The sequence below is a fragment of the Rhamphochromis longiceps genome, linkage group LG2 (assembly GCF_057381845.1).
Source record: "Rhamphochromis longiceps isolate RC_006_pf linkage group LG2, R_longiceps_female_GT1.1, whole genome shotgun sequence".
Taxonomy (NCBI): Eukaryota; Metazoa; Chordata; class Actinopteri; order Cichliformes; family Cichlidae; genus Rhamphochromis; species Rhamphochromis longiceps.
In genome coordinates, this window is record NC_140558.1 from 37,317,141 (window position 1) to 37,333,389 (window position 16,249).

At 45.3% G+C, this 16,249-nt stretch overlaps 2 protein-coding genes across 6 annotated transcripts in view; one reads left to right on the top strand and one right to left on the bottom strand.

Moving 5' to 3' along the window:
• flrt1b (fibronectin leucine rich transmembrane protein 1b) overlaps positions 1-11,768 on the top strand; it is a 38,333-nt gene extending 26,565 nt beyond the window's left edge. For all 3 annotated transcript variants that reach the window (XM_085426830.1, XM_085426825.1, XM_085426820.1), the window contains exons 2-3: positions 2,472-3,554; positions 6,276-11,768. In XM_085426830.1, the coding sequence (XP_085282956.1) occupies positions 6,291-8,492 (2,202 nt within the window). In that variant the 5' untranslated portion in view covers positions 2,472-3,554; positions 6,276-6,290 and the 3' untranslated portion in view covers positions 8,493-11,768. The remainder of the gene's footprint in view (positions 1-2,471; positions 3,555-6,275) is intronic.
• Positions 1-16,249, bottom strand: part of macrod1 (mono-ADP ribosylhydrolase 1) — a 147,508-nt gene that overhangs the window by 101,386 nt on the left and 29,873 nt on the right. The gene's annotated exons all lie outside the window — the stretch shown is intronic.

Sequence of the window (16,249 nt, forward strand, 5' to 3'; positions counted from 1 at the left end):
ACAGCCGTTTTCATACTCTGCCAAATGACTAGCATGTACTTTGCCTCCAAGCTCCTTGCTCTGATAGATGCTCCTTATGTCTGCTGTCCTCCCATCACACTCCCACTAGTTAGGCTTGCTTCCATCAAAAAAAGTTTTAAGGACAGCCTTGACATCACACAGATAGAGCTTCACATATTGATGTCTAATGACCAATGGCAGTGAGCTGTGGAGATGCTGCTGATGCTCAATAGTCACTTCTTGTCCAGTGCAGGCAGACGTTTTGCCTGCAGTATGCAAAGATTAGTGCAGAGTCTAAGAGTAGTTGGCTCAGAAATTATAGCTAAGTAAAGCGACTAGCTTTAAAATGACAGTTCACGTTATTAAAGGTGACATCTGCTGTTAATACGTGACTGATGACATCCAATTAGTGTTTATTTTTGTAGCTACTTTAAAGTCCAAAAATGCAAACTGTTAGACCTTAACAAATTACAAATGAACTGAATAACAATGAGTACCGCACCAAGTCCTTGCTTAGACCATTATCTCATTTCTCCTTAATGCCAATAACAAAGTCGACACATTTGGCAAAAACACTGCCTCTTTATCATTCTGCCCCACGTCGCTTGATTTTCATTATGCGAGTTAGCCACAGTCTGCACATATGAATAAGTTTACTAGGCATCAACTGGATATCAATCTGAAGACGTCCTATAAAACTTTGGTCGTTGCTGTGCTTTTTTTGGAAGTCGAATTTCCCAGAGGAACCCACCCGAGGGATTAATAAAGTTCTATCTTATCTTATCTCTTATCTTAAAAAGGATCATTTATCTCGCCAAACACCTCACTGAACTGCACATCCAGTTTCCATCTGTGGAACCAGTTACATCACATGGGAAACAAAAACCTGTACACCATCGCCCTGAGTGCACAGCTTTTAACAGCCCTCGAGGATGTACAGGAGTACAGACATAAGCCTGTTGACCAAGTTCTTCTCAGCTGCAGCGCGTGTCCTTTGAAAATGAAAATGAGGACGCCTTTATTTGTCTCTATTTGTGTTTAAGCAAACTGGATGATAATTTCCCAGTTGGCGATGTAGTCTACTTACTTTGGGATGAAGTGAAGAGGCGAATGTGAGCAGCAGAGCAGTTAATGGCCTTGATGAATTTGTCTCTGTACACTCAGTATGCCTGATGAAAACCTTATATCTCTAAAACCAGTGTTCACTGGGGGTTTGATTCTGCACATAAGATACAGGCACTTAGTGCGTGATGGTTAATAAAAGCTCAAAAGATTTGTCTGAAGAGAAAAACACAAAAAAAACACAGATATAAAATATGGAGTTACCTTAATGGGAGGTTTGTGTCTACTGGGAGCACAGTGCTGTGCATATGCAGTGGTGACCTTCAGGAAGTATTTTCACGAGGTACTTAATTTTAAGAGGTATAACCATTCAGATGGGGATAATTATTTAGCCTGTACCTTTTAGGATTCTGTATTGTGCCAACATTAAGACTCAACAGCACATGGTGGCATCATTTACACAAAACAGGTGTAACAAATGAAGATATATTAGAAGATGTTTCATTTACGGCACATTAAGCATTAAGCCAATATTTAAAATATTCTTTTTGTGGAAATATAATAAACTCTATGATCATTACCACAACAAATTTATGAGAACAATTCCCCTTTATTAACCAGAATCCATTTCTTTAAATTAGTTTAAGGTTGGTGATTTTAAACTGGCCATATGTCTAAGTGTGAATGGTTTTCTGTCTCTCTGTGTCCTGTGATAGAGTGGTTATTACCCCACCTCTCACCCAAAAACAGCTGTGACAAGCTCCAGTGGTTAAGAAAATGAAGCTTTTAACATCGCTTAAAATAAGAGTAAAAACTACAAGCCGACTCAAACTTAAGAGGCTTTCGTTAAAATGTAGATACACGAATGACTTAAAGTGACTCGCTTGGCCCCAAAGCCAATGACATAATGTATTTTATGCAGCTTCTAAGACACGTTACTTCAGAAGACTCAGTCTTAATTCTTGGCACATCTTGAAATATTTTAGCATAACTTCTACAAGTGTCACCATCATCATTATCACGCGGCTCACTTATTTTGATTAAGCTGTATTTATGCAGCTACATTTGTTGCGCATGCATTTGCATGTTACATTTTGAAACAAAAGGCTTGTAGACAGCACTGTCCATCCATCCATCTTTTGAAGCGATCTTCCATCAAAATCTGTGCCACGTCTCTCTGGCTCTCTATTATAATGTCTCTGGTTCCATTAGCATCATACAGTAATCCAAAATTTGTAAAGAGTGTCGTGAACTGAATCAGTGACCTTTAATCCTCCTTGTTGTGCACTCTCTTTTCACGTCTGATGTGTTACAAATGGCCCATTGTATCAGACAGATTTTACCTCGTTGCTCAAATGCATCTCCAAATGAAGCCTCTAATACTACTCTTGCCTGCTGTCTCTTTTCAGGTCGGTGCTCACTAACACTCAGCCAGCTGTCCTGCTGAAGTCGACACCAGTGAAGTCTACCTTCAGGATACAAAGGCTGTCCATTTCCACCAACTCTTCACACTGAGCCAGCCCATCACAGCACTCCTTAAAGCGGACGGTATACAATACATGCTGTCATCTGGCTTTGCTGAAGATGATCTGTGTGAACTGAGAAGGAAGTGATCAAACATTTAACAGAGGAGAGAGTGCTTGAAACTGAGGGAGAAGGAGAAAGGAGCTTTTCCCTTGAATCCTGCTCATACAGTCGGCACTCTTACTGAGGCCAGCCTGTCCATCACTGCCTTAAAAAGTGCTCATAACTATCACTGAACCGTGAAGTGCATGTTGTAATAATTGTTATAGTACAGCTCTAATAACAGATCAAGGACACTTTGTTGGATTTTTCCGAGCTGTGAAAAGCGTACTTATTCTCATTTTCCTCACGCCGATCATCTATTAAAACCACTACCTGTCTATTTGAAGCAAGTGCCGCTCGGTACAGTACTATTTTTGCATGACCCACTGCCTGCATGAGTAACCAGGGTCGCTTTTGACTTCGAAGAAGGACCCTTGAGCCCACAACCATCTTCTGACTGTCTGCCCAACTGTAGCATTTGAGTGTGGGGGGGGTGGCTGTTTCAGATTTAGGCCTCTGGACACTTGCTGAAGATGACTTGAGTTGGCAGGCCTAAAAGCCCCTTACCAAGCGAGAGAGAATTTGACAGCAGGACACACACACACACACACACACACACACAAAGAAGACACAAATGTGGATGCCGAGGCGGCTTTGAGCCATGCTGGTGTTGCTACTTGTGGAGCCCTGGAGTACAGGCTATCATCATCCCTATCATCATTCACCCAAGCTGAGGAAGATTCAACGGCCCGAAGGAAAGAGGCTACACTTCTGAACGATTCGAAGGAGACTGAAATTGTGCTAACACGCAGAGATCCACAGCAACATCCTCAATAACCCATATAAACACTAATACTCCCCTCCACAAATCCTTAATAGAGAAAAACAAGGCTGCGGCGGGCGTGAAAGGCACAGACACTGAACAGGTGAGCAAGCCCTTGGCAATCACATCCTGGGTCGATCAGACCTTTCACACACACACGCACGCACGTACACTTCATTCATCACAGTGAGGAACACTACACTTACATCTTGCTTTGAGCTACAGGATAGGAAGGAAGACACTAGAAAACACACACCAGCTCTGTGCTCCTTTACTTCAGAACATGATTAAAATGTTTGTGGGAAGTGGGGGGTCAAAAACAAAAAAAACACAAGGGAGCGGAAAGGGAATGCCGAGGCAAGAATGCCGAGGGAGTAAGAAAGAGACGGGAGTGGTGGAGGAGGAAGAGATTTGGGGGAGAGGTGCATCTAAATGAAAAACAGAAACTAAGTTGCAGTGGAGGAGAGGACAGGAGAGGAAGCGGAGAGCCAATTGATCCAATCTCAGTGTGCAGGAATCAACGGACGACTGAAGAGGAAACGATAAAAGAGGATTAGAGAGATAGAAACAGGGGAGGAGAGGAGGAGGATGACTGCACGGACACTTCTGTAAACAAACCTGAAAGTAGATATAATGAAAGATTATCAAGGGGAGGTGGGCGGATTGGAGAGGTATACGGCGTGATAAAGATGCAGCGAGAGAGAGAGAGAGCGAGAGGATGGACGAGGGAGGGGAGAGAGACGAGAGAAAAATCAGGATCATTAAAAGAACGTGTCGATGGGAAACCTTGGCATGTGGGCAAGAAACACACATGCCAGCTTGTGCCAAGAGGATGTTTATGAAAGGGAAGCAGGGATAGTGTGGCACTGAAACATATGCTAGTTGATATTCATAGAGCATCCCAATATGGTCTCAGCTCGTACCTTGACAGCCCCTCTTGTGTGTATGTGTACCTCTTTCTTTCTTTTTCTGTCTCTCACATGCCGGGGAAAGAAATAGTCAGATTCGAGCTAAAAATACTATTAAGAAAAGAGAAAAATCAAGTCTGGGTCCACGTCGAATTAGGTGGCACACACTCTTTTTCACCCTGACATATCAAATGCTGCCGGTGTCGAGCTGAGACAGGAGCTAGTTGTTGTTGATACAGATCTTTCTCTCATACACAAACGCACACATGCATCAGAGGCACACACACAAGCATGTACAGGTACACAAATGCGGCTATTTTTACATCCATCTCACAGAATAGAAAAAAATGACACCAAACCAATATTTGGAGCCATTATTCTTTTTCCAGCTGATAGTGACTTCAGTCTTCACTGCCAGGAACTCATTTCCCCCTCTCTCCTCCTCCTCCTGACTGTCCTACTGTCCATCTGTCTCCTCGCCTCCACCCCTCCCTCCTTGCCTCTCAACTATTGTTGCCATCTCTCGTTTGCTTTGCATGGATTTTGACTGCAGCCAAGGGGCAATTTTACATGTAGCACAGAGTTCACATACAAACACACACGCACAAACATGCATGTGCAGAAGGGGCGGAGAAAGGGGGGGGGGGGGGGGGGGGGAACTTGCCTTTAGAGGATTTGTTTATCAAATGTGCTGTCAAATCATGTCAGGCATTTCACATCAGGGCACATTTTCCAGCCTCGGGCTACTTAAAAGAAAGGATTCAAACACGAGGACGCCACAATGCAATTTCCACAACTTTCACCACTGTATATTTTTCATATTCTAAATATAGTGAGCCGTGAATGTGCACGTACGGAGATCATTTTATCTGAATTGTAAATTCATGTTATTGATGTTGGTGTCAAGGATTTGCAAGGAGACAAATCATAAAACATCGACCAAGGAACCTATTAATGTTGCAGAGAAATGCTTCTCTGTAAAACATCTCACTAAAACATTTCTGGGGATTTCAGGACCACTTTCCTGAATAATTTATAGAAATTTCACGAACAATAACAACTGAGTGAAACCATGCATTATACATGTCAGCTTGTACTGAGACTTCTGTATGTGAATGCTTTGTGCTCAGTACATTTGTTTATTTGTGTGAGCAAATTTCTCAGTGTGTGTTTTGGTCACGACCTCTGATAGATAAATTGTGTTTCTGAGTATACAATATGAAACCTAAATTTCTCTGCTTTTCTTCTATATTCTCTTCAGTTTTATCATATATATTTATTAGGGGTAGATATAGGGCAATAACAACAAGTTTAGTAGTTCTGCTACTCTCTGAGCCATCAACTGGACTGTGGGCAATTAATCTGATTTCCTCCTCCCCGATCTCGCCTCCATTTTAGTTTCATGTCACTCACTCCATTTCAGTTAATCTCTGTGGAAGAAAAAAAACAACTCCTCTTCACTTATTTTCCCTTCCTTCAAATGTCACTGTCCAATTTTCTCCATTTCTGTCGTCCCTTTGCTTTCTCCGATTCTCGTAATCCTCTTCGTCCAGTCAATCCACCCCTCATCACACTCTGTCTCTAAATGTGCGTTTGTCTTTTGCTTGGTCGCCCTGACCCATATAATAGTGGGCAGCTTCTTATAAGTGCATCTGATGATTCAATCCCCAAATCTTTTGCACTTTAGAGATTTAAAGAGACTCTACTTTTATCAGCAGGTAGAAAACACAGCACTTTGGTCAAGTAATTTTGGAGATAGACCCCACAGCGAAACTCTATCTCGCTCTGTCTCGTCCTTCTTTTTTGCTTCCCTATTTGAATATAATGAATTTTTTTTTCTCCATTCATTTTAGAATCATTGGGTTTCAGTGTCTGTACTTTGTTTTGATCCAGTTTTCCATTTTCTCTCCTATCAGGAGCTGTGCGCCACCATGGCAGCTGAGAGTGTTGCAGAACTCCGCGATTGGCTCTTCCTGCTCCTCCTGTGCCTCACCTTATTGGCTGAGGTGCTGGAACTGGCGGCAGCGGCAATTGCCATGGAGACGGGAGAGGGAGACGAGGGCATAGTTTGCCCCTCGGTTTGCCGCTGCGACGAGGGTTTTGTCTACTGCAATGACCGTGGCCTCAGCATTATTCCTCCGCTGCCGTTAACGGCTGCCATCCTGTACTTACAGAGCAACCGCCTGAGTAACGCCGGGCTGCCACCGTCGCTGGAACGCAGCACTTCCATACGAGTGATTTACCTGTATGCCAACCAGTTGGATGAATTTCCTATACACCTCCCGCCTTCATTACGGGAGCTCCATTTGCAGGATAATAATATACGAACGTTACCGCGGTCGGCTCTTGCCAAGTTACCATTACTAGAACGTTTACACCTGGATGATAACTCGATATCCACCGTTAGCATCCAGGACCGAGCCTTTTCTGGGACCCCACGGCTTCGACTGCTGTTTCTGTCTCGGAACCACCTGTCAAGCATCCCCGCAGGCCTGCCAACATCCTTGGAAGAGTTGCGACTGGATGACAACAGAATCAGCACCATCCCTACTCATGCCTTCCGTGGGCTCTCCTCTCTGAGACGCTTGGTCCTGGACGGGAACCTGCTGGCCAACACACGCATAGCAGATGACACCTTTTCTCGTCTTTCCAACCTGACTGAGCTTTCACTGGTCAGGAACGCTCTGCAGTCTCCACCTGCCAACCTGCCTTCAGCTCACCTTGTGCGACTCCATTTGCAAGACAATGGTATGACCCACATCTCGAGGGGGGCGCTAGATGGGATGCGGCGGCTGCAGAGGCTGGACCTGTCGGGGAATAATCTCACCACTCTGCCCCGGGGACTTTTTAAGGACACAGAAAACCTGGAGCTGCTACTGCTGCGAGGAAACCCCTGGTACTGCGGCTGCAACCTTCGCTGGCTCCATGCCTGGCTGCACGGTCGGGGGGCGGCGGTTACAGTTAGGGGTCTAACCTGTCAGGGGCCTGAGCCTGTAAGGGGTCAGGCCCTTAGAGACCTAACTTCTCTGATGGAGCAGTGTGAAGGTCCCCCTCCTGTTCCTAATACTGGAATAGGGATGAACCCAGCAGACAAAGATGAAGGAGGTGAAGATGGTGTTGGAGGGGGTCAAGCAGTGGCTTCAGTCCCCCATGGCAGCACCACCACTACCTCTCTGCTCATCCCCACACAGGGTTCTCTTTTCACCCTGCGAGCTAAGCGGCCAGGCCTAGTTATGCCTCTGCCCCCAGGTGAAGGAGGGCACGTATCTGGAGAGGCACTGGAGCTGACTGTAAAACCTCTCTCTTCAGACAGCGTGCTGGTGAGTTGGCTTTGTCCAGAGCCGGCACCCTCCTTCCGCCTGTCGTGGCTGAGGCTGGGCAGCAGTGCAGCTCTCGGTTCAATAACAGAGACTTTGGTACCTGGAGAAAGGAGGCAGTATCTTCTAACCCAGCTCACCCCACGCTCCCATTACCTCATCTGCCTGCTGCCATTACGACAGGAAACTTCCTTTGGGAGCCCCAGCATGGGTTCGTCTCGAGCTGTCAGCACGGACACGGACAGTAAAGACTCAGCCCCGGCCTGTGCACAGATAGAGACTGGAGATGCTCTGGCACACTCAGGAGAAGAGGGCTCAGATAAAAAGGGACGAGACTCAGAATTAACAGCCCTGCCACTGGCTGGGATTATTGGGGGTGCCACAGCATTAGTGAGCCTTCTGTTAATCTTTGGCATCTTCTGCTGGTATGGACAGAGATCAGGTTACATATCCGGGGACTCGGGCTCATACAACAGGGGCCGGGGAGGAAAACATTATGATGACTATGTAGAGTCAGGCACCAAGAAAGACACTTCCATCTTAGAGATCAGGGCCCCTCCTGCAGGGTTTCAGATGACAGCTATGGCCCATCAGCCTGTTCAGCCTAAGCTGGAGGATGTCACCTACATCCACACCATTTTCCCCTCCTCCTCCTCCTCTTCCTCCCAAGCTAACGGGACCTACCGGAGCAGTCACGGAGCTGGCAGCCTAAATGGCACCATCCTCAGCCAAACCAGCCACCATCGTGTTACATATGGCACCAACCGTGGCTACAGAGAGGGTGGCATCCCTGACATAGATTATGCCTACACGTGATGATACAGGGACGCACTCCCTGAGCCACGAAAGCCCTGTTGGCTAGTGGTTATTTTGTCCTTGGTTTCCAAAGTACCCTCTGTGCCTCTGCTGGTTCAATTCTGATTGGTTTGTTAAGTAGAGAATTTCTGCTATGTTAATTGGACAATTGCTAGAGTGACAGAAGTGTAAGTCCTACTATACTCTTCTACTGTATAAATACAATTTATAGTAGGCCCTTCTTTCAGCGCTTCTTATAAATGGTTACAGTTTCTCTTTTGGATATCTCAGTGTCTTTCAAACCTACTGTTCTTCTCAGCTAATGATAATACACAGTAAATTATTTGAGGTTGATATACTAGGCTTAGCTGATTTAGAAGGAGATATATTTATAATATGGGGAAAAGGCACTTGATGTGTATAGAGATAGGTCTCAAATCTTCCAACCAACTGTAAGCTTTGTGCTGTATAGATAAAAGGGATGACAGAGGAAGAAATCAATGGTTGTTATAACCCACAGATGACAATGCATCATGGTTGACATGAAAAGATGTGTTCCAAGCCCCTTCCTTTCCTCTGGTTTATTCCCCTCCTTTTTAATTTTTTCCTCCTTTCCGCCTCTTTTTTTTTTTTTTTTTCTTCAGCTGAGGCTCTTTCCTTTTATTTCTCTTGTGTCTTTTGTGGTGCTGTGAGCAGAGGACGACTTTGTTCTCGCCAAGGGAGCTGACAGCAGTGATAACAGTTCTGACAGAGACGAGAGACACAAACCACAGCACGAGGAGACTAATGAGAGTGAGAGAGAGAGCATGTGTTTGGGTGGGGGTGATGGATGGATGGATGGATAGATGGATGGATGGATGGATGGAGAAAACATCAAAGGAGATGAGGAAAAAAAGAGGGTGCGGAGCTGTGTTGGGGGGAATGTAGACGCAGAGAGAGGTGTGTTGGCTTCAGGCAAAGAGCGAGGACAGAAAAGGGGAGCTAAGTGGAAAAAAGGGCGTGTGACAAATGCAGCAGCAGGAGGTAAAAAAGCACACAAAGAGGAAAAAAGGTGGGGGATCAAGAAGGGAGTGGGTGGTTAAAGAAGAGGGTTGACAACTGGAATAATGTGACATCATAGTCCAAAAAAGAAGAGAAAAAAAAAGAATGAAGTTTTTGCCCACAGTGTACCCACTGCACTCAGCACATGCCGAGTGATAACAGAGTGCATGCTTCCTTCAAGGACTGTTTTCAGGTGCTTGTGATCATTGAAATTCAAAGATGAATTTAACATTTCTCGGTAGTCACCTTTCACCTCGTGTATCTTTTTTTTTTTAAATAAACAGCACATTTCAGGATTTTAAAAACATCGGTAGGACAACAACAAGGACAAGAAGCACGGCGAGACAATCTGAGTAAAAAATACACTGATTGCCAAGACCACAGGACAACAGACAAGCCTGACAAGAACGACTATTATTGTAAAAAAAAAAAAAAGGAAGAAAAAAAACTTCATCTTGGAATTTCAGCACTGCATGTACCCAGTTTTTATTGTGGTCTGGTGTCATTATTAAATTATCTTTGCAAATGAAGTGAAAGAATCCTAATCACACATCTTATTATAGTAACCCATTATCTTCTAGAGGATGGCTAAACCTTCTTAATTAAAAATAAGTTTTAGCAGCTGACACTTTTTTGGTGGAAGTTGGAACGGCACTGGTCTGATTACTCTTTGTTAAAATCCACTCTTAACAAATCTATTCGACTACAGCGGGGGGGAAATATTTTTCTCTGTGTTTATTTAAAAAGAGAGTAAGAATGATTTGTATATAAAGACCTCTATTAGTGCTTACAATATATTGATTGACTACAGCAAAAATACCAGACAGGAATCAGGAATCAGTTAAAAACACCTGACCAAACTGTAAAACTCCCAAAATTAAAAATTTAAATATTTTATCCCTCTGTGTAAACAAATGCCAAATGTTTCCCTGTTGCAGCTTCCCAATTTTAAGTATTTGCAGTTTTTCTCAGTCTTATTACTCAGTAAATTGAAAATCTTTATCTCTTTTTACTGTTAGTTAAATGAACCAAGCAGTTCAAAGACATTACCCCAGGGTGCAGGAATCTAAGACAGACGTTTTTCCACAATTGCCTCACGTTGTATGGACCAGATGATTCAAGTGGACCTATTCTGCTCATTTCCAGCCTCATATTTTTATTCTTCGAGCACCAGAGTTGCTTTGCATGAATTACAATCCAAAATTACCGTCATTTATCTCGGTGCAGCCCCTCAGTTCACCCACTGTCTGAGATGAGCCACTTCAGCTCCCTTTCCTGTGCCCCTCAGAGGGTTTGAACAGCAGACTGGTGGGAGTGCTGTGCTCACAACTAGAGCTGTGTGCCTGTGATGACCATATTATAGAGATCGCCTCGTATTTGATATGAACAGATCAAAGAGTAGAAACAAAAAAATAACAGAGCAATTTGAAGTTAGTTTTTTTAAGGCCCACGTTTGAAATAGGGAAGCGCATAATAGGTCCTCTTTAATCAGTTAATTTAGATCAACAATGAAATTGTGGCCTTTCCTCTTACACTGTCATATACAAAGGCAATTCATTTACTTGTATTATAATAAAGATTAGCTGAATTGGAGAAACTAAAACAACTAGTATAATCACACCTGATCTAGTGCATTCTGGGAGGTGAAACGTATAAGTTGACTCAGGTCGTGTGGTTTTATAGGCCTTAGCACAGCATAGACACTATGTTCTGGTGACTGGGATCACAGCCTGACCGCTACACTGTGCAATTCAACTCAAAGACAACCACAGGGAAACGAGCGACCCCCTGCTTTCTGACCGCCTCTCGCTGACCACACTAATGTACTTTAAGGCAGGAGGAACATCAAAGAAGACGCTAATAAAATACAGCCAGAGATTAACAGGAAGAGGAAGAGGAGAAGGTAGAGAGAGAAAAATAAAGGGGGAGAGTGGAGAGGGGTGATTTAGATAGAGCCTGTAAGTGTTGAAACCCAAGTCTTACTTTGTGTAGCTCTCTTTCTCTTTTTCAACCTGTGTTACAGTGTACCAGTAATATTGGAAGAGCTCCGGTGTGGGTTTTTTAGGGTTGTTTTTTTTTTGTTTTTGCATTTGTTTTATTATTTTTTTTAATTTTTTTAAAAGCACTGAAGCTTCCTTTCATTCTGTGTAGAGATCCTTTTCCTTTAAAAGTGTCACCCTCAGATGTGATAATGAAAACACTCTTATGTATAAACATAAAAAAAGGGTGCAAAACGCTATTCCATTTATTGGTCTGTCGTCTTTTTTTCTACGCAGATGAATAAAGACTTCTAAAAGGAAGAGCGGATTCGTGAGTTCTGTGTGTGCGTGCGTCTGAGTGGAGTTCATCAAATCGGAAGGAAAGGCTGGAGATGTCAAAAAAAAACACCAGAGTGGGCGGGGGGAGGGCTTAAAAACTAAAAATCAATGGGAAGCTCAGATTATTAACATGATTTATGACGAGACGGAGCAGGCCTCGTTAAATCACACACACAGCGTCTATGCGCTCCGATTCCATTCGGAAGGACGCATATTTTTATCCTGACAAGTTCAAGTGCGTATTTCACAGAGTGACACGAGAAACTCGGCTGCGTCCATTTGTATGGATGTGTTTGTGCTCGGTGCTCCTGAGTTTGGGTGAAGACATGCCTCTCATTCTAAGTGAGTGCTAATGCTTGTGTAAGCATGGATCAATATAACGAACGGGGGAGTGTATAAGTGTCCATCTTAGAGTAACTGCTTGTGATGGGTGTTTGAGAAGGAAGGAGTCTGAAAGAAAAATACTGTAGACAGAAATGGTTTGCCGCACGCTGATGACTTCGTATGACTATCTACAGGATCTGTGATTATACGTCTGGCGGTGTGCGGCTGCATTTTGGCGTCCACGCTCTTAACAACAATGGCCCGAGTTCTCATCGGTCATTATGGACGCCTTTCACTGCCGCGGTCCATTATCTAACGTCAGGTCCTGCAGCTTAATTATCCTAACTCGCATTACACCCAAGAAAAAGATGTATACTCCGAGACTGGGGGTAAGCATCTGTTTGGGCTAAATTTATTCTTGCACTGGTCGGTTGCATTTTAAACTCTATGCTCAGTATTTTCTTCACAACAGTGCTGCCACGGATGATTTAAAGCCGCAACGCGAGTTATCTTCCGCTGTTTGCGTGCATTTATAAGCTTATTTAGTGAAAAGGTCACTGTATTCCTCTCAATGCATGCATTTGAGGAAATGCATGTATGCATGCACAGTCAACCGAATCAAATCCACAACATAATCTTTTTGGCACAGATAGTTTGAATGCAAATGTTTCTACAAATACTGAGGCAGAGCTGAGAAAAGAAAAGGCACTGCACGGGTGAATGTGTAAGTTTACATTTTCTTTCTTGACTTCGCAGCAGTCAAGGGCACGGCAGAGAAAAACATGAACAGATGCAACATATAAACATGAGAGGACCTCAAATACTGCTGCGTTGTCAAAGCCGCTGGCGTTTCACAGATATGCACAAGGTGTCCTTTAGCATTGGTGCCATTATGCACTGTCTTTACGGCAACAGTCAAACTGCCCGTTTACTTCTAACTCATCACATACAAATGCTTATAAATGACTTCTTGGTATTGCACTTAAACACACAAGGTAGCTGTCATTTTTTAGCATGCATTTAATTTGTGAAGGGGCTAATTGTTAAGCCAAATTAGCGCCACAATCTCAGGGACAACAGACAGCTATTTAATTTTTTTTTTTTTTGCTTTATATGCTCTCCATCTGACCAGATTCGCATTGGTCATTGCCAGAGTTACTTTCATACAAAAAAGGGCACCGTATCAACAGCCAAATAACCTTAAAATTCACTGAACTTTCACTCTGAGCTAGAGCCAAACTAAATGACACAATGTCAAAGACCCTGCATTTTGTTATCACAGCTCCACAACCAGTAAAGCTTATAATCTAAAAATGCTAATCTAACTTGTGTGTGTTAGGGTGTTCTGCCAACTTTTGTGCCTAATGCTTTAAGCTTTGAGTGTGAACATATCAGAACTGGCACATTTCAGTATGTTTGATCTCATAATAATGTTGTTATGGCACGCAGATCCAGCCACAGCTTCACCGGCTGCAGCGGCAGCTACTTCCAGATCAAGCTGAGTGTGACGTTTCAGAAAAATACAGCACTGTGCAAAAGTCTTGAGCCGGCCCTCAGTTCTTTATAGAAATGGAAAACGGGTACAGCAGTTTCTTGAAACAAACATTTTCTCTGTCAAGATGATCACACACAGGGTGCCGCCGGTGCGTCGAGCCACCTGGGGGGCTCTTCAACTGGTGGGGGAGATTGTCACATCTTGCAGGAGCTTTCCTCTCCTCAGGAGCTCCCTCTGCAGGAGGGGGAGATACAGGAGAGGTGGAGGAAGATCTCAGCCTGGGTGTTTATTGTCTTATGTAGTCTGGAAGATGAGTGGATGGTGGGGTGGGTGCAGTTTTCTCTGTGGTGGGGTTGGGTGGACTGTCCCGGGCTCTGTGGGGCCGGGCGGCGCTGCTGCACTGGGCCCGGTCTGGATGGGCCTGGGCCCCCTTTCCCTGGCGGGTCGCGGAGTATGGGGGTGCCTACTGGGGTCAGCGGGGGAGCTGGCCCCAGGGAGGGGTCACTTGCCCCTCCCTTCCTTCCCTCCCCATCTCCAGCTGCCTCCCTCTTCCCGCTCCACCACAACCACCCACACATGCAGGGCCTTGGAGTAGGGGTATGTCACCAGGGTGCAGAGGAGGCTACCCCCCCCCCCTCTGTCCCCTTCTGGCTGCCTCTGCCTCAATTTTATCCCACAACTTAGACATTCACATTACTCACACTCTCATTACACATACATATAGGATCTTGGGGGTGGGCACGATACACGGAGTCCAAAGTACCATCAGGGTGTACACCCCACCCCTGGCGTCGTTGCCCACCTCTCAATTTTAAATACACGTAGACATTGAGGGCTAGCAGGAGGGACCATGCGCTTACCTGCTGCTCTCTGGCAGGTAGCTCCATGCCCTCCTGGGTTTTAAATGCACCTTAGAACACACATGCATCAACATTACAATTAGCGGGTGGAGGGAGGTTCGGAGTCTTCTCTCACCCCCGTTCTCTGCGACCTGCTGGAGCAGGGGGGGCTAGGACTAGGAGGAGGAGTTGGCCGTCCGACTGCGGTCTGGAGTGTGGAGCCTTCCTGCTGCTGCGGAGTCGGGGCGGTCTGCCTCCCCCCACCGCAGGGAAAAGGGAAACACCACCTGGGTCTGGGTGCAGTTCCCCCCTCCAGGGGCGGGGGCACCTAGACCCGGTTTGTAGAGTATGCTTGGGGAGTGTGATCGTGTGTACAACGTCTCTTTATGTCTGTCTCCACGTTGGTTGAGTGTGGAGTAAGTGCATATGAGAGCATGAGGGTGGGAATGGATGTTTGTATCTGTGTGTGCCTGTATGTCTGTGTCTATATGTCAGGTTGGGTGTCAGGCGCCACCTCTCTGGGGACATCTCAGGCCCTCCAAGGTTTGGAGGCCTATCTCCCCCTACCACCACTTCCCCTGCCAGTGGCGGACCCCCTCAGACATCGGTGCGTTGGTGGTTCTTTGTGTCCGGGGATGGGCGTCCAGGTACACACCGGCTCACTCCTTGGCGGCCGCTTATCAGGGCCTGGGGCCTGGGGCTCGCTCGGGCCACTTCGGAGGTGGGGTGCCCCCGGCCTCTCGGCCTGGGGCTCGGTCACTCAGGCGCAGCTGGCTGCCGGCGGAGCTCACGGGCGCGTCACTGCAACTCCCCCTGGCTTCTGCTCCGCGGCTGCTGAGTGAGCCCTCATCTGGGACTCTCCTCAGCTCTTTCCGGGACAGTGGCGCAGCTGCCCCTCTGTTGGTCTTCCTTGGTCTCTTGTGTTCTGGGGGCCTCTGGATGTCTGGAGTTTTGATCTCCTCCACACCTGCTTCACGCCCTGGAGGACGGGGCTGTGGCCCCCCCACACCCTCTAGCAGATTATTACATGAAGGAACCTTTTAAAAAACAAAAAACAAACGCGTCCATGCTCACAGGTGTACACACGGGTGATCACACCCACAAACTACACCCTTTTTGGCTCCTACCTCAAAGCACACTGTGTTCTGTTGATCTTATGTGCTGCACAATAATGTTTAACATTTAGTATTTACTGTCATATTCCCATATATCATTGTGATGTTGTTTATTCTATTACTCTTGTTCTCTTCTGCTTGCTTTCTTTTTTCTTTCTCAGCAGGTGATCCAGGTGATTGATATATGCATTTTTTTTTCTCTGCCCGTTCTGTTGGTTTTTGTCTTTTGCCCTTCTCCCCCGTCCCTCTTCTCAGCTGTTTCTCTTTCCCTCTTTCTTTCTCCCCTTCTTTCCCCCAGTCAAGTCTGTCCCGTATTCATTAAGTGAAAATAAAATAAACAATAAAAGGTGAATCAAATGGACCATTACGGCAAGGCTGGGATGGTCAGTTTGGTAAAGTAAATCCGTTGGGCATCTTTCTTTGCCTTTAGACAACAATTCTGATGGCAAAAGAGCCAAACGGGACAGGCCAAAAGAAAAAAAAAAAAAAAAAGATGATCACACACAGCTTTAATAATGTTGAGGTCCAGGCTCCGGGGAGGAATAATCAATGACCGATCGTGCTACAATTTGTGTTTTTCTATCCACGCAAGCTTTTATTGAAATGGCACCGCGTTTGAGATCATTCTCATGCCGAAAAATGAAAC